This window comes from Condylura cristata, unplaced genomic scaffold (assembly GCF_000260355.1).
Source record: "Condylura cristata isolate star-nosed mole 26May11 unplaced genomic scaffold, ConCri1.0 scaffold00014, whole genome shotgun sequence".
In the NCBI taxonomy this organism is placed as follows: domain Eukaryota; kingdom Metazoa; phylum Chordata; class Mammalia; order Eulipotyphla; family Talpidae; genus Condylura; species Condylura cristata.
Genome location: NW_004567115.1, coordinates 26,776,656 through 26,794,482, shown reverse-complemented (window position 1 = coordinate 26,794,482; position 17,827 = coordinate 26,776,656). Strand labels below are relative to the sequence as shown.

Genomic DNA, 17,827 nt, shown 5'->3' with positions numbered 1-17,827 from the left:
TTATGAAGCAGTGCACCTCCTGGATCCTGGAATGGACCAATCAGGTTTAACTGATTGGTACTAAGTAGTCCAATCAGCCACAGGGTTGAAAAATGGTCCAATCAGATTTGTGGGTGGGGCACCCTGAAAGAGGATATAAGCCAGGGTCAGAGAAAGCTGAAGGAGGGACAATGCTAGCCCCTGAAGAATAGGAGAGTTCCAGCCTCTGAAAGAAGAAGTAAGGTGAGATTCCATTCCTAGCCTCTAAAGAAAGGAAAAGAAGTCTCCAGAAGCAGACCTCCAAGAAGGGAAGAAAAGCTGAAGACATCTGCCTGAAAGGAACACCAAAGACCCTGGGCTTGGTTTCACTAAGAATTGTTTGTTGTTGGTATAACCCAAAACCTCACCAACAGTTGTTAATACTGGGTGTCTTTGACATTGCCTCTGAGGGACCATTACTACTGGCCAGTGCTGTCCAGCACCCCTTGTGACCGGTAGAGACTATAATTGACACAATCTGCATGAGAGAGCCAGCCACTATACAATAAGCTCTATTTTCCCTACTTGTAAAATAAACCCCATGGTTGGTTGTTCCTGGAGCCTGAGGTTTCTTGCAATTGTGTGCATGGGTGAGAACCCATAGAACAGTGACCTGTCCTCTTACTGAGTACTGTCCTTTGTTAAGCTATAGTCCTTGGTTTTGGTTTTTGGCCTTTTGGGGCTTTTTGGTGGTTCTCGGGTCTCAGGGTCCAGGCAGGTTGGTGGCCATTTCACCCTTCCATCCAGCCTTGTTGCCCTGTAGCCCTGTCTGCCCCGTTTCAAGATGAGTTTGGGGAGTAGTTAGCTTTAGGAGGCAGCTGTCTAGGAAGATGGTGTAGTGGGGTTAAGTGAGAACCACACACTATATACTCATCCAAATAACTCAAGGTCTGGAAACATCTAAATAGAAAAACCAGATCCCTGGGGATGCGTAAGGGCTGGCTACAGTTAGAAGGACACACATGAAAAGTCTTCCACGTGACTGGACCACCTTCAGCATCACACTCTGGCCTAGTCACTTACTCCTCTGCCAGAAGTAATCTGATTGGTACATTTGGGAAGAATGAGCTGGGGATGTTAGAGTCAGGTCCTGATTTCCTCTTGGGAGTCACAGTGGCACCAGAACTGCCATCCTTCATGCCACCCTACTTGGGCAGAGGCCTGCCTGGTCAGAGGACATGCTCTACTGTCACCCTGAGCTCAGGCCTCAACTAGCCTTCATCAATGATAAAGATGGAGCTTTTGGCCTCTAACCACCGCCACCTTGTCCTATTTTACAATCTGTTTAAACCTGAATGAGGAAGAATAATGCTATTATGAGATCACTGAGGCCCTGTGAGGTACAGACTCTCTGAGGACAAGCATAAGTAATGTGAAAAAGCTCCGCCCACAAGCAGAACACCAGCGTGGACAGTTAAGGGTGTAGAGACCCTCCACAAACATATTTAAGTGGAGGGCAAAAGAAAAGGGAGACTTGTTTCTCAGGCGAGGCATGGAAACTGGATCAGAGCATGCACAGCACTCACAGTCAGGGTGAGGTCCTTGAAAACAGCAGTCTTCGTGCACACGCGTGTAGAAAGCCCCTTGGGGCCTCCCAGAGCAGTTTCAGCTCTTTGTTGGTCCCCTTCTGTCCAGAGTCCTAGACCTGAGATTGGTCAGGCAGCAGTGAGCTGCCAAGGAGAGACATTTAGTAACTAAATGAAACTTCAGGGCATTTATTGATCCCCCTTCCCTTGAGCAGTGATGCTCAGGTTTTAACGACAGATTAGCAACACACTGTTAACAACTTCTGGTCTCTTACAGAAGTTATCAGTACTTCAAAAGTGGTGTGAACTTTAATCTATTATAAAATCCAATATGGACTTTATGCCTATTAGTTTCTTGTCATAAGCAACACCAATACTTTGATCAGTTGACTTGATTAATTGTCCTAAGGGTGGCAAGCAGGAACCACAGTATTCTTGCTGCTTTTGACTACATCACCCATCAAGCCACAAACTTGCCCTGTTTCCACAAAGGGCCCTTTGTCAAACAACATTAATTATAAGAAATTAGAAGCTTTCCCTCATTACAGAAATAAGAAAAAAAATAGTTAGAAAAATAAAAACTTAAAAATATGAGTCCACCATATTATTTTGGAGCATTTCACCTGTATTTGCATTTTTTAAAGTAAAATTGCGGTTAGTATTTTACTTTGCTTTTACTACATAGCATATTGTGAACAATTTCCAGTGGTGGTTATTCTTCAAAACCTTGACTTCCAATCGCTAAACATTACTCCATTTAATGATTATACCTAATTTTAATCACTTCCTTATTGATACATATTTGATGATTAACAATTTGTCACTATCACATAGAGAAATGCAATGGAAAACCTTGTATATAAATATTTATGCACCTCTAATAATTTCCTTAAATCAAATTCCTAGAGGTAGAACAACTGAGTCTCATAATATGCTGATATTCAATACATATATTTTAGAAACTCTATATATGTAGTGGCATAGTTCACAGACTTTTGAAGGTCAAAATATCAACTATAATAGTTATCTTGGGAATAATGCTCAAAAGACAAATTGAGAATCCTGGCAGTATATAGAATGAATCAACTTTTAAATGTAAGTATAATCAAATTAAGTGAGTTGCCACAAGAATTTTAAGGTAAATTGGGGAGCAAAGAGAGAGGGAATAAGGATTGGGAAGGAATAGTTTTCTGGGGGAACAGAAAGAGGTACTTATATGAAACTTAAAGGAAAAAGAAGGGAAATTGAGAATTTCCATCATAAAAAATCTACACCACCTCTCACAGCTTTCTTTCATGGACTACTGGGTTCCAAGATTTTTGGAGCTACTGTTGAATACTGAATAGAATGTATCATGTGAGGTACCCAGCACAGTGCCTGGCACATGTGCTCTCCTTTCTGCTACAAATTAATGACCCTCACAATGACAAGAACATAGCCTAGCTAGCTGAAGGACTCAACACAACTACTGGATAAAGACTGGACATGAACTTCCTGCATTCATATATGGGTGATTATGTCAACACAAAAAAATCCAGCTCATTAATGCTGTATTGTCAATTAATTTGAACTTCCTGCATTCATATATGAGTGATTATGTCAATACAAAAAAATCCACTGTTAATGCTGTATTGTCAATTAACTTGAAACACACAAACCTGTAACAATGTCCTCACTCATTTACAATCAACTATATATATATATATATAACTGAAATTAATTAGGGGTATATCTTATCCTTGTTTCCTTTTATTTCCTTATGTCCTCCACCTCCCCCAATCTTTACTATACCCTACCCTTAAGACCAAGCTGAAGAGAAATACCCCAGAGCAGTGCTTCTCCAACACAGCAGTTAGCTTCCCACAGACAGCATTTACTCTTCTAGTCCCATATGGAATTCCCACACGCCAGTGTGCCCACCTCAGTATCTCAACCACACTCACACGTGAAGTTCTCTGGTAAGAACGTAAATAACTAGCTGCAAATATGTCCAGAAATAGAACTCATTTATCATTCACCCTTTTCCTTTTCTGTTAAACTGTGTCTCTCGTAGCAGTGGCTGAATCCACAAAAATACTAAGAAAGTAGTAACAACATGTGGTTGGTATCATCGATGTTCTCTAATGTAAGTGGTGGTGGAATCTGAGTCCTAGTAAAGATTATCTGTGGTGGTGGTGGTAGCAGAAAATACTTTGCATTGAAACTTTTCAGAGAACAACCATGTCTAGCTCTTACAATATAACTCAGCTGGAAACTGAGTAAGGATTATGAATGGGCAAATCAGATCAAGTGTTCAACACTTCACTGCCAATTAGGGAAATGCAAATAAAAATAATTTTTCACCTGTAACCTGGTAACAAATCTCAAGTTTCATAACATTCAGTGTTACTGCAGATGTGAACAAATGGACATCCTAACCACCAGGGGTGAAGTACAAACTGATGTGATGTTTCTGAAGGGCAATCTTGCACAACTTATCAAATGCACAGGCTGTATGAATTTTTCCATTGATCTAGTTTCAAGTGTTCAACAGCCAGATGTGGCTAGTGGTTACCACATAAGTGTGCAGACATCATCATCTCAAAAATTGCTACTATGGAAGTATTCCCAGTAAGTAAATGGGCAGCTATTCAACTTAGTACTATTTGTAAAGCAAAAATCTAACTATACCAAAAAGGGGAATACCTAAATTAAAAACTCACATAAAATAATTAAAAATGAGGCAGATCTATATGAGTAAGACTCTGATATGTTAAAAGTTAAAAATATATTGTAGGCCCTCCCTACAGCGGGTTAAAGCACAGCACTGAGAATCTAAAGCCGCTTCCGCATGAGTTCGATTCCCACCTGCCCTGGAGGTGATCACATGGCGTGGCAGACCTCTCCTGACCGCCTGCTGCTCCCCTCAGCAGTGTACTTCGTCAATCTGCCTGTTGTTCCCCACTGTGTCTCTGGTGAAGCCTCTCACCGCCCCTGAGCCTCTGGCCTGTACCCCAGTTCTGTATGCACAAATAAATCTTTAAAAAAAAAAATACTGTAAAGCAAGATGTGCATTTTAACACTGAACATTTTATATATAAAAATATGTATTGTATATGTATGTAATATATATTACATATTTTATATGTATTAGAAATATACTTATGTTCTAAAGACAATGAAAATTAGCTGCAAGGACATATATCCACTGGCAGTGGGAGAAAGGAATGAGGATTTTTACTTTATACCAAAACTGAATTTGTTGCAGCAGCACATATACCAGGCTAAAAAAAAAATCATCAAAAGGTTAATTTGCTAGTAAGCCCTGAAGATATTATAAACAACTCATTTCTTTTCTAAACTGGTTATTTCCATCCTTTTGTGATTTTACTAAATCCAGAAATATTTTCCTTAGGTCCAGGGAGAGCCAAAGACGGCACCTCCTCCAGCTCTGACCGCCTCCACCCATCTCTTCCCTACATTATTTCCTCAAACTGTACTGCTCCTTTTGCCCTTTTGCCCACTCATACCCTCCCTTTCCCAGGAGCTTTAAAAAAATAAGCAATGACACTACTCCACTGTATTGCAACAAGAAGAAAGTACCTCAAAACAAAATTCACGATTTCATTCCTCTATCTGATTGCAGAAGAGCAGAATGAGGTCAACAAAGGTAGAAGGAACAAGCAACAGCAGGTACCACTCACTTCAGACATAAATCCCACACATGAGAGTTTTGTTTTGTTTCAAAACAAAATAAATCACACTAAATTATAAGAAAACCACCACTAAGTCAGATAAGCAATTATGTTCCAAATGTGATGGGTTTATTTTATTTTACTCTGATGCAAAACCAAAGATTCCACTATTGCACAGAGACCAGTATATTAAAAGGTCATGAAAAAGTGATGTGGGACATGCAGGACGTGATGTACAAACTGGAGGATCGGGTCATTTCCTTTATATGACACTACACTGGCGCTGAGAAACACATTTAAATATAACACTGCGAAACTGAACTGAAATGTGGCACAAACATTGACAACTTCCAGGCATGCCTTCAAAGCACCTCCCTCAGGATGGACTTGCAATCTCTAGACTTCAGTAGGGAGGATTACAATTCTTTGGAAGAATAAAAAGTTCACACTTTTGAAATTTCACAGAAGAATTTTAAGGCCAAAACATAGTGGGTTCATTTCTCTTTACCTCCAGGGACAAATCTGATGCTTTACTTAAAACCATTTTAAGCTTCTAGTTCAAATCCCAACCCAACCTTATGACCTCCTGCATTGAAGTTCTTTCCATCGATTAAAGCTGAAAGGGTCAGTTTTACTCCTAGAAAGAAGAAAACACCACAGTAACTTTTAACAAGTATTACAATCTGATACACATTTTCTAGAAATAATGGATGAGCTCAATAGTACGGATACAGCTGGTTGTTAAGAACTACAAACATAGCTATTACTAACCCAAAACAGGGTTTGTCTATAATTATCGGATCTGCAGTGAATAATGCATTGCACTTTATTTAGAAAGCATCATAGCACTTTATTTGGAGTTCAGTTAAAAATGAGTGTCAGTCACACTTTGCAACCAGAGCAAGCAAATTATAGAAATACATAAATCTTTTTGAAGTACTAAATTTGTTTCACTTTGAACAACCAAGTGTTACAAAATCATCTGAATCACTCTATAATGGCCAGTCTGGTTTGCTTTGTAAGTTATTTTCATTATTCCTCTAATACTTCTACCCCAACCCCACTGTTGTTATTTCCTTACCTGGTCGAAGGGTCTGAGTGTAACCCAGTCCAATCAGGCTGGCATTATTTACTTTAGCCTAAGATTAGGAGGTGAAATAGAAACCATTAGAAATCAATCGCACAATACATATAAGTCCAATGAAACCACTACTTCATGTACTAGATTTCTAAAGTCTAGAATTACTAAAACTGAAAATTTAGGGGGCCTCCCGCACTATCACTGCTGCAACCTGAGTTTGAACCCTAGTCAGGGAACAACAGATCTCCTGTCTTGCCTACTGCAACAGATCTCCTATCTTGCCTACTGCTCCCCATAGCAGGTAAGTAGATTCACCTGGTTCTGCTCCCCATTCTGTCTCTGGTAAAACTGTAACACGGTGGTCCCTGCCTTGTAACAAAACCTTTCACCCCCCCAGCACCTCTGTCTATACCTCAAGTTGTTCTCTGAATAAAGAAAAATTAAAAAAAAAAACAAACTTAAAATTTAATAAAAAGATAAATCTGTAGAAGTCAACTGAACTGGCAGGGATAGTAGGCCTCAAGCAAATTATTTAAAAATTACATTAAACACAAACCCCTGTATACTGATTCATTCCAATTCAATTTACAGCTTTGGACAATGTTAGAGCATGAACTCTAGTGACAATCTAGTTTCAAATCTTGACTCTGCCAGTTACTACCTTTCTAAACGTCAGTTCCCTCTTTGTAAAATGGGAGTGAGGATAATTATGCCTCACCACAGGGCAATTGTGATGATTAAATAAAATAATACATGTAAAGACTTAGTACAGTCCCTAAACACTAATGGAGCTGCTAAAAATCTTAGGTACTGTACTAAGTCTTTTCATGTATTATTTCTGTTATCATTAAGAATTACCAGTGGCAACAGAAATAGTTATCAAACCCCATGAATAAATAAGGTGATTTTGAGGCCAAAGTTCAAACTGACATGAGAAGGTCAGAAAACAGGAGGGATGAGAGAGCACCCACATTTCCTGACTTCAGGTAACATACTCTTCACTACGTGACGGTTAGCTCATTAAAGTTACCAAAGAACATGCAAACTAATACTATCTCACAACATTCATTGACTACTTAAACACAATCCTAAACACATCCAATCTGGTAGCACATCCTTACAGATAGAGAAGTTCTACAATCCAGCTTGTATTTAGCAGCAATGCCAAAGCGGGTGTTGTTACTGCCAGCTGTCCAAGCAAGGTTTATTGATGTTTCAATCTTCTCATTAACCTTCTGGTAGATAGACCCTCCAAATTCAGTGCCATCATTCCTGTTTTCATGACATAAGTAAAAACTGATAGTTTGTAAGACTACCTAAACAAGGACCTCATTTTGCAACTGTACATTTCAGAAAACTTCTAGTATAAATACTCAATAAAGCAAGGGGCTTAGTCCAGCTATATAATTTACAACCACCTAAGTAAAATGCAGTAACACTTGATCTGACTTCTCCATGATGTAAATTTCTCATAAACAAAAGAATTATGCAAAAAGGCAGACACTACAGGTAAATATGATTATACAGGTTTCCAAGATGCTCAAAGAATTTAGAAACTTCAAAGTAGAATTCAATAAAGATTCTGCAAAAGAAAATCTAGCAGTGCAAGTACAGTAATAAAGCCAATCCTGAATTTCATTTGAAACACAATCCTAGTGTTGGACAGCATCCTCCCTACAATATCTAGAGAGCACTGTTTCAAAGAAATCCTTAAAATACTGCTTCAAAGCACTCAGGTTAGTCTCTAACCTAGTTTTTCTAGTAATATTGTTTGATCAATTTGATACTTTTATGATGACTTTATCTTAGCCATATGTGATCTTGAATGTCTAGCAGAAAGCAAGGTTCAATACTTCAAAAACACACAGCTCATCCTTTTTCTCCCCTTTCTGGTATAAGAGCAGTGCCCCATAGGTGAAGACATAAAAAACATAATTTAAAAGTTCAATTCATTCAATCACCAGGGTGCAGAGTACAGTACTGAATCTGATTGCTTTGAGGATTTCTGCTACTTCTAAATGCAGTAGGATTACCTGAATTCTGACCCAGAGTACCTGAAAGCCTATATAAAACTACTGGGGATGCTCCAGGATGGTCAGATCTGTCTAAAACTAGGTGACTGTCCTTAATGATACAATCAGACCTGATTCCAGATATTGCCAAGATGAACAACAAAGGAAGCAGGAACATCTCCAAAGAATCTTTTATAACAGGAAGTAACCCACACTATGGGCTTTCACCCTCCCAGGGGTTCTTTTACGGTTTCTATATATTCTTAAAGTGTGGGGTACACACCGAGAGGGGTGTCAGAGCAATATACTCTAAGTACACTAACCTCTGAAATTGTTTTGCTGATTGTGAAAACAGCAGAGCACTAGACATCTACTTAAGTATATTAAATGCAAGCACCATCATTTCTAACTTTCTCAACCTGCTAAAGGCTATCATTCTTTTGGGCAACTGCACTGGCATTAGAGAAGGAATGAATTAGAAACACTCACACATGTGTGTGCAGCTGGAAGTCTGCAGCCTTGTAACCCAGGGCGAAATTATTCTGTGACAATTTGGATTTAGCTGTATCAAAACTCATCTGATAACCAGCAAGCCAACCTTCAAAGGCCAACACAGCCCAGCCATAGATGGTTGGTCCAGAAAAATCTATGTCAACATTACTGCCAAGACTGAAACAATCCCGTTTATAGGAGGCCTTCAATTTTCCACTCTTCTTTCTATAAAAAACAAACAGAAAATAACATGAGTTTCTCCACTGTTTAGTAATCTTTAAAGTAAATCTCTCTCCAATGTTTCAAATAACTTAGCTCTACAAATATAACTTTGTTAGGATTAAAAATACATGTAATGGGCCCTCCCTGGTGGCGCAGCGGGTTAAAGCACAGCATTGGGAATCTAAAGCCGCTAGGGCATGAGTTCCATTCCCGCCTGCCCCGGAGGTGACCACATGGTGTGGCAGACCTCTCCTGACCTGCCCGCTGCTCCCCTCAGCAGTGTACTTCGTCGATCTGCCTGTTCTGTTCCCTACTCTGTCTCTGGTGAAACCTCTCACCGCCTCTGAGCCTCTGGCCTGTACCCCAGTTCTGTATGCACAAATAAATAAATCTTTAAAAAAAAAAAAAATACATGTACTACACTTTTAACTATTCCACACTCTAACTTCAAATGATAGATTTCATGATAAAAAGGTTTAAGGCATTTCAGTACCAAATTAATAATCTAAATACATATGTATCAGATATAAAAAGCCAAGTTTCTTCAAATGCTTCCAAGTCCAAATGCTACAAGAGGTGTTACCTGGCATACTTCTAGTTATTATTCTATTACAGCGTATGACAGTTTTTTAGAGTACTTTTTTTAAAGGTTTAATGCTTTTTAGTAAGTCTATTTTCTATAGGGTCAGTATTTTCTCCCTGGACAATGATGGATGGGTGGAAGAGAAGTGTATATTTTTTATGAACAGAGTTAATAATGTGAAATTAGTTTTTAAAAGCCCTTGTCCTATTCCAGTTAAGTATCATGAAAATGTGCGCCCTGAAGACAACTAAAGAGTGTGCAGAAAGGACGTGGTTGCAGTAGAGAAGAAATGCCAACTTTGCCTTTATCTTGCACTTTTGTGCTTTTACTAGCACACACCCATGTTGAGAGAAGACACATTCCTCATTTTTTAGAGGAAGAAACTGAGGCAGAGAAGCCAGGAAAGGCAAAAAGGCTTAGTAAGTAAACTGGTGTCAGAGCTACTCATTATAGTGTTTTAGCTAAAAGGAGGTTGCAATCTCAAAAAATTAACTTTTCAACAAAGTATTATGCCCATGGCTCTTTAGAATAACTTAAGATATATGGGTTTTAGATCCTTGTAGCTCCTAAATATTTTCTATTGTACTATATGCCTTTTTGGACTTGATCTGTAAGTTTTTGTTTATCTAGCCCATTTTTAATTTAAAATTGTACCTCACTTCAAGGGTGTCTTCCTACCTCTTTACTGCACATACAAAGTCCCAAATACTCCTCACACAACATCCTAAGTTCTTCCTGCATCCAAACTCTTCATCACAACCCCTTAATCCAAAGCTCTCTATACCTACAGGCTGCAAAAACATATCAGAAAATGGGATTTGCATATTTACCCTGTGTTCGGTACAAATATGGTATCAAGAGTCAATTTCAACCCTTCAGCCAACTGAAAAATAAAGATTTAAAATTAAGTCATTTTTGATTTCTTAAAATCAAGAACCCCACACTAAAGTGACCTCTAACAAGAAAGGGAAGTCATTAAAGAAATTCAAATATGAAAGTTTTTAATAAAGTACTTCTTCATCCTTCCTTACCCTCTTATCCATCTGCCTCCTCACTCACCAGGCTTCACCATGATTCTCAATATAACACAGGTTAAACTGTGTATGTTAAATCCTACTACAGTCAGTAACATAAATTACAGAAAATAAAACTCAATACAGCAAAACAGTCTTTATAGTCTCCTGAAATTACTGTACGTGATAACCTGACTTTCAGGTCAACCTAAGTTATTTATTCAGCTATAAATATATGTTATCTTATATGGTAATGTCTTATAGACATGCATCAAAAATAGCACACAGCAACCTGACAAATATAGCAGACAAATCTATTTGAAAACACAACAGAATTTTAGAAACACATTTCTATGGAGCCATCTCTGAAACAATCACAAAATATTAAATCACTACAATTTGGTCTGTCTACCCAGGAGAGGTTCACCTATACAACAAAATGAGCAGAACAGTCAGAACAAAGATGTAATGTGATGACTGTGTACTCACAAAAAAAGTTTTACTTTCTAGAAATCTAAGATATTCCCAAAATGTCAGGTGCAAAGGAAAAAAATATGGTGACTAGACAGGCTGTATAGATCGCTTTCAGAAAATATGTGGGTTTGTTCATCACTTTATCTGCAAATATAGTTAATAATAACTTCTAATTTTTATTCTTACCTTATTCTCCAAAGAGATTTCTGTCCCAAGAGTGTTATCTGTGTTCCATTTTTGGGTGAAGGTAAGCCCATAGTTACAGACCTTATATTTGGTCTCTAGGTTGCCTGATGCTTTTCCTGTATCAGTATAAGCATGACCAGAAGTAGAAAATTCCTGATAAGCAAGAAAAAAAAATTCAATATCCAATGTGATGATCAATGCATGAGAAACCAACACAATTTACTTTTTATCACAGCCCTCTCTACAGCAACTTATTTCCTACTTTCCTTCTTTCTGAATATCTTCACCAGTTTTAGATTTTTCCACTTCTCTACCTTCTTATCAATATTTCTTGTTCTATATAATCTCTTACTAAATGGGATTATCTTTCAAACCACTAGTTAAAGTTTTTAAGACCACTAGCAAGTACTGACCACCTCTTTTTAATTTTTTTGTGAAAAATTGGGTGTAGGCCAGAGATGCGGAGTGGGGGGATGGTGGTGAGAGGATTCACCAAAAAGAGTGGGAAGCAAGGCAGGAGGATCTACTGAAACACACTGCTGAGGTGAGCAGCAAACAAGACAAGAACGGCTTGCTGCATCATGTGGGTCAGCTCCCTAGCCAGGAATGGAACCCAGGCTACAGTGGCGATAACACTGAAACTTAATCCCTAGGCTACCAGGCAGGTCCATAACCTTCTCTCTTTTAACAGTCAGAACTTTATTGTATTTAAATAATGTTTTAATTTTTATTGTGATAAAATACACTTAACATAAAGCTATCCTTTTCAAGTGTACAATGACATTAAGCACATTCACACTGTTATAAAAATTTACAGCATGAATTGCAATATCTGAAGTATCTGTAACAGGGTGGTCCTTAGGAAAAGGGGAAGTTTCAGGTTCCCTGCCCCACCCAGAAGGAGGGTGGAGCTGAGCAAAGAGAAGAGAAGAGAAAGAATCTGAAGAAGGAAGCAGGATAGAGAGCCAGGAGACATGAGGAAGCCACATAAAGCAGCAAGCATGTGATGAAGAAACAGTTTATTTCTTGGCCCTCGACTGGTTGAAAGAGATGTGGGTGAGAGACCCGTGGGGAGGTTGACTATGGCAGTGTTTACATTTTGATTGTGCTCTTTTCCTCCCAGGCTTGTCTGGCCATGTCTGACCCTTTTCTATGGGTCCAGGTCAGAAGGTGCTTTAGCCTTGTGGTGGGCTTTCAGGCCTTGCTTTGGACCAACCCCTTTTGGGTTGACTTTTGCCCAGGAGGGGATGGGTAACTTCAGGTGTTTGATTTAGAAATTATATTCTTTGTCTTCCGTATTGTATGCTCACTGTATTAAAGTTCCTTTTCATTAAAGTCTTACATGTTTCGTCTTGAGGCGGCGGATGACAGAACCCATTGGGAGCAGGCAGGTTTGGGGGTTCACTGGTGCCCCTCCCTCTCCCTGTCCTATTAACATATCCACCCACTTTTCAAAACAAAATGGAATGTGATAACTTATCCTCCTATTATGATTCTCATCCACCTTTGAAAGTGCTTTCTTTCAAACAGTTACTATGCCTTAAAATATATCCTCCCCCCAAGTTAGGCATCCTTTCAGTCATATGACAATGAGCAGTCACAAACAGATCTCCTTCTAGGGGAAAGCAAACAGTCAACACCTGCTACTGACATCTATGAGCTGTCAAGAAAACATTCTGATTGGCCCTGTTTTAAAAGAACATTTCTGAAAGACTGCCAAAAGTAAGAAAACACTGCCAACCTTGAGCAGTTGTTAAACTGCTTGCAATAAGAAGCCTCCCTTCAGCAAATACCCTGCACCTAACTCTCATTCTAAGACTGATGAAACAACTGGGAAGCTAAGATCTGTTTATCAACACCACACAGAATGCTTGTAAAGAGAATATCATGCTGAACATTTAGGGCAAGACCTTAGTAAAAACTGATAAAATGCCAAGCAAGCTGAACAATACACACAATTATTTAATGTGACAATTGCTTTCTTTTTGTAAATCCAACAAGTGTTTAATGAACTTTAAAGTATAGCGTGTATCTTAATTTTGGTGTTAGGAAGAATTTATGAACACAGTTAAGGTTAAAAAGTATGTAGTTTGTATTTCTTGTTATCATCATCTTTACTTTGTTTCAAACTGTCAAGTCTACAATAGCAAAGGTACAAATTTCAAAGAACAGAATTGTTTGCTACAATCTAACTCACATTACAATCAGACTCACAATTTATTTTGTCTAATTTCATAATTGGATCAAACTGCAGCATACACTTATAACATGCACATAACATCTACCGCTCTACATTAAATGCTAGTAGCAACAAAACATTGATGGCATATGATAAAAATATCAAAATATAATCAAAGAATTTAAAGTAAAGGATGAAATCTAGCCTAAAACAGCAAGAGACAAAAGCAGCGATAAAAACAAGCACACAAACATGACCTGCTTTTCTTACCATCTGAATGCATATTCCCACACGACAGCAGCAAAAAAGGGAGATAAAATTTCAATTGATGATTTTCACAACACAAACCTAACCAGCATATCTGAAATTTAACTCTCAATGACTATAAATTTTTAATTTTAACAGAACTAAGTAACAATATGTCCATCTTAGTAGGGCAGCTGCATATGTATGTAATTACTACTAGAAAACCCAAAGAGTGATAAAGACAAACCAGGATTATACAGAATATGGGACAGAATTTAAGAATTGCACATGCTTCATGCCCTTCTAATTAAATCATTTTAATCCATAAATAATTTGAATGGATAAATACCAAAAAAAAAAATGTGGCTAATAAAGAAAAATACCAGACAATGAGGTGAAATTAATATAAAGTCATTATACTTGCTAATATCTATGAGTAATAAGTTCTCGTCTTAATAAGTGTTATTAAACATGAAAATATGTTCATATATCCTTTACTGTATTCTTAACTTTCAGTAAAAAAGACTTTATGAACATCAACAAAACTGTAGATTATCTTTCTACACACTTTTTATCTGTACATTTGCTTCAAAAGAGCAGAAAAATTTGTACATACAATGAAATTAAAGATATTAATACCCATTTGTATATTTATGAAAACAAAAAGATATGACATGGATCTCACACACCCACACACACGCATGCACACACACATATGTATCTTCTGAAAGTAAGGCTTAAAACACTCTTATTATGACAAAGGATCTCCCCTCAAATTCAACCTAATTGTCTTTGGGCGTAAGTGGCCCAGTAGGAAGCTTACTGAAATCTGTGAAGAGGACAAAGATATATGGGAAGGTGCTTCATATAACTAAAGAATGACTTTTAAATAGGTTCTTTTAAGCTCATTTAAGTTAATTACTCTATAACTATTAAAAATATATTGGGAACTCACCACTCCACTACAAGACTTGGTTCTCAGGTCTATTTTGACCATGCCAAACCCTGAAACACAATAATGTTTAAAATGTAACATTCGTTCATTTTACAATTTAGAAATTATGACACTAATCCACAGTAAATTCCATGCAGAAAATAGTTCTCATATTATATGTAAATTCATAAGGAACTGAATTATTAAATAATTAAGTCAAATACCTAAGCCCCCGAAAACATAGTGTAAAAATGTTAAAAAAAACAAATGAATGAAAGGAATAAGTACTACTTTGAAAACAAAGCTATTAGAAATGAACATGCATATCACTTTGGCCTTTTGGCTAAGATCAAGTGTAGAAATTAGCATGCATATACAAGCTTAAAATTTACAACTAGCATGATTTATTAATAAGAAATCAAATTTGTACAGCACCAAAAAATTAATTCAAAGACTAAATTTTAAAACTAAAAATAAATGTCTATTTGGAAAGTAAAGTATCTTCACTCTGATGAAAATACTGCTATAACTTGGAAGAGGGCTGTCCAGGGTAGGTGCAGATATTACAGATTTATACTATTTGATCTTACAGATTACATGATAAATGAATGTAAAATTCACTGATATCACCTTAAAGATAACAATGTTTATGTGTATAAATATTTATATCTATACTTTTATGGGACTCCACCTCTGAAGAATGAAGTCTCATAACCACTAAATCTCATGAAATAGATTAATATTGACTTAACTTCATCTTAATAGCACAATCTCTTACTTAAAAGCATTAGCACACTCACCATATCCTTTATTGAAGACATCCTTGGCAGCCTTCCCTAGGTCACAGTAAGTCGGTGTGTTACACATATCTTAAAAAGTAAAATGCAGACAAAGAAATGAAAATTACCATTTAGTGTGTATTCACCTTACAGTCCTTTTATTACTTAGTTCAGTGAGAAAAGATATACAGATTTTTTCATTCTTTGCATTATGAAAGCTTATGCAAGCAAAGTTAAGTGAAAGCAAAGTTCCTTTAAAGAGAACTTTCCAGAACACTGGTAAACAGCTTCTTCATGAGATTCAGAGGTCAGCTTTCTGACTGCAATTCAAAAAAGAAATGTCTCAGGGTGAAGGAGATGCTCTGCAAAACAGGAATTTTAACTAAAAAAAAAAAAGTGGGGAAATTTACATTAGAACCCTTCTTGGGTTATTAAACGCCAAAGTGCTATATAACATATCTATTTTTTTAAGGATTTGCAAAAACAGAAGAATCAAAAAGCTTCAAGTTATCATTTTGGTCACTCTGAAATCCAGCTCTTAAAATAAGAATTATTGACCTCTCTCAAAGCCCTTCCTAAAATGTAGTGTTATCATCTTAACCCATTAACCAGAAATTAGATTCTACCTGCAATGACCAAAGGTTGATGTAGGCTTTGAAGTTACAGCCTTTAAAAACCTAGGTACCTTGACTTTACATCTTCCCTACTTAATATTCAGCCAGCTTTTTCCCTGCTTATCAGCATCTCATGTCGAAATACTCAGAAATTCTATTAACATACTACTTCTATGCTCTCTTTGTATAAGGGGCAGCCTCAAAAGCCATGTCCAACCAAGTGTAGAACCTCAAGCAGTCTCACTAGTTGAAATTACTACACCAGAAAAATCCAAAGCCCCAGATGGCCCTTGCAATTACAACAAGTACACTATCTACGCATTCAAACTAATATTTATTTTATTCAGCTTACATCTTAATCTTAATTTCTAAAATCCTGCCCATACTTTTATTCCTGAACATAACACTTAGGATGCACTTAGTTGTGAATTCATTAGTTTTTAATCTAAAGCTGTCAAATGAGATACATTTAAGAATACACGTAGTATATTTGTGTATATTGGTTGAACGACTACACGAAAAGATGAGTGAGTACAATGTATTGAGTCAAATCTCGGTAAAATTTTGCTCTAAGTCACAGGGTTTCATAGTTCACTTCCAGAGGAACTATTTTAGAAAACAACCCCTTGTTTTCAAATCATCAGTTGTAGACGATATATTGCCAATTACAATTTGACATTACCCTTTAGGAGCACAACTGCTGCTGGTATCTGCTCAAATTCTGCCAGTGTTCTATAATGTGTGGAGGTTAAGTACAGAGGAGCAAACAGAAATGTTAAGGTTTTTAGATTGCTTTTTCATCTACTGACAAGAGATACACTAACTGTTTATAAATACTCATCTAAGGACTAAATAATGGTTTAGCACCTGCTTTAGATCTCAAAACCACTGCCAGACGCTTTCATCTCAATTCTGCCTAGCTCAAGCTGACGTTTCCAGGCCCATGATTCTGATAAGAAATGCACGGCTGGTATGATCAAGCAGAAAACCGAGAAGACACGGGGGCTTGAGAGTAAAGCTGCAGTCACGCATTTCTCTTAGCTCTACAAAATGCACTAGTTTGGAAACGTGCACAAAGTCCCGAGGCTGCACTGACCTCAGACAGGGAGGGAAAAGGCGTTAACTAGGTTATGCAGCTTTACACAATTACTAATTTGACAGTCACTACGGAGCCCCTTTTGTTCCTCGGTTCATCCTCTTAAGGTGCACGTAGACCTCCTTCCCTTTGGCACCAGGAGTGAAAGAGCTTCCCTGATGCTGGACGACAATTCCAGAGAAGCGAGGTGGGGGCTGGGTTTAGGGTTCGAAAAGCCAACTTCCCTAGATACCAACCTCCTTTCTGGCCTGACGCCTGAAAAGAAAAGTCCCGCGGGCACAGCAGGCGGAGGGAAGGTCGTGGCCCGGCGTTCTGAGCGCCGCCTTCCCCTGCCAGCACTGCGGCTCCATCACTTGAGGCGGCGGCCGCTAGAGCAAGGTCCCCCCCTACCCTCCGCGGCCCAGCCGGGCCTGCGCCCCGTTAGGCTGCTCCCCAACCCCCCTCCTAAGCCCTCCGTTGTCCCACCTTTCGTCGGCTCCCCTGCTGGACTGCGGTCCCTCTGCCCACGACCCGGCCGCCCGGCCCTCATCTTCCGCTCTCCTCACCTCCAACTACACGGCCTGTCTCGGCTCCGCCAGGGCAACGCTGAAGGTCTTCTTCAAACCACCGCCGTCCGCGCCTGCGCGGCCTCACTCCCCCCGCGGCGCCTGCGCGCCCCTACCTCCCCGCGCGCCGCGTTTGCGCCGCAGGGTCGCGCC

At 38.4% G+C, this 17,827-nt stretch overlaps 1 protein-coding gene across 3 annotated transcripts; it reads right to left on the bottom strand.

The window, feature by feature from the left end:
- Window positions 1–5,325: 5,325 nt before the first annotated feature.
- Window positions 5,326–17,776, bottom strand: VDAC3 (voltage-dependent anion channel 3). 3 transcript variants are annotated; one of them, XM_012725019.1, is made up of 10 exons: window positions 17,675–17,776; window positions 15,441–15,509; window positions 14,662–14,711; window positions 13,731–13,733; window positions 11,282–11,434; window positions 10,439–10,491; window positions 8,801–9,028; window positions 7,421–7,571; window positions 6,300–6,357; window positions 5,326–5,855 (listed from the first exon to the last, which is right to left on the bottom strand). In XM_012725019.1, exons 2-10 carry the CDS (start codon window positions 15,505–15,507, stop codon window positions 5,764–5,766), a joined length of 855 nt encoding a protein of 284 aa, XP_012580473.1. In that variant the 5' UTR covers window positions 15,508–15,509; window positions 17,675–17,776; the 3' UTR covers window positions 5,326–5,763. The 3 variants fall into 3 exon arrangements, with proteins under 3 accessions (XP_012580473.1, XP_004682340.2, XP_004682339.2); XM_004682283.2 differs by having other exon boundaries at window positions 17,595–17,768; XM_004682282.2 differs by lacking the exon at window positions 13,731–13,733 and having other exon boundaries at window positions 17,595–17,769.
- Between the last annotated feature and the right edge of the window lie 51 nt (window positions 17,777–17,827).

Bases quoted from the DNA above. Each gene is read 5' to 3' on its own strand.
- VDAC3 (XM_004682283.2), bottom strand. From the start codon at position 17,658: ATGAGGGCCGGGCGGCCGGGTCGTGGGCAGAGGGACCGCAGTCCAGCA. The intron at 10,492-11,281 runs GTAAGAATAAAA...TTTATTTTTCAG, and splicing joins AAATCTCTTTGGAGAATAAG to TTGGCTGAAGGGTTGAAATT. The intron at 9,029-10,438 runs GTAAATATGCAA...TGTTTTTTATAG, and splicing joins ATATTTGTACCGAACACAGG to AAAGAAGAGTGGAAAATTGA.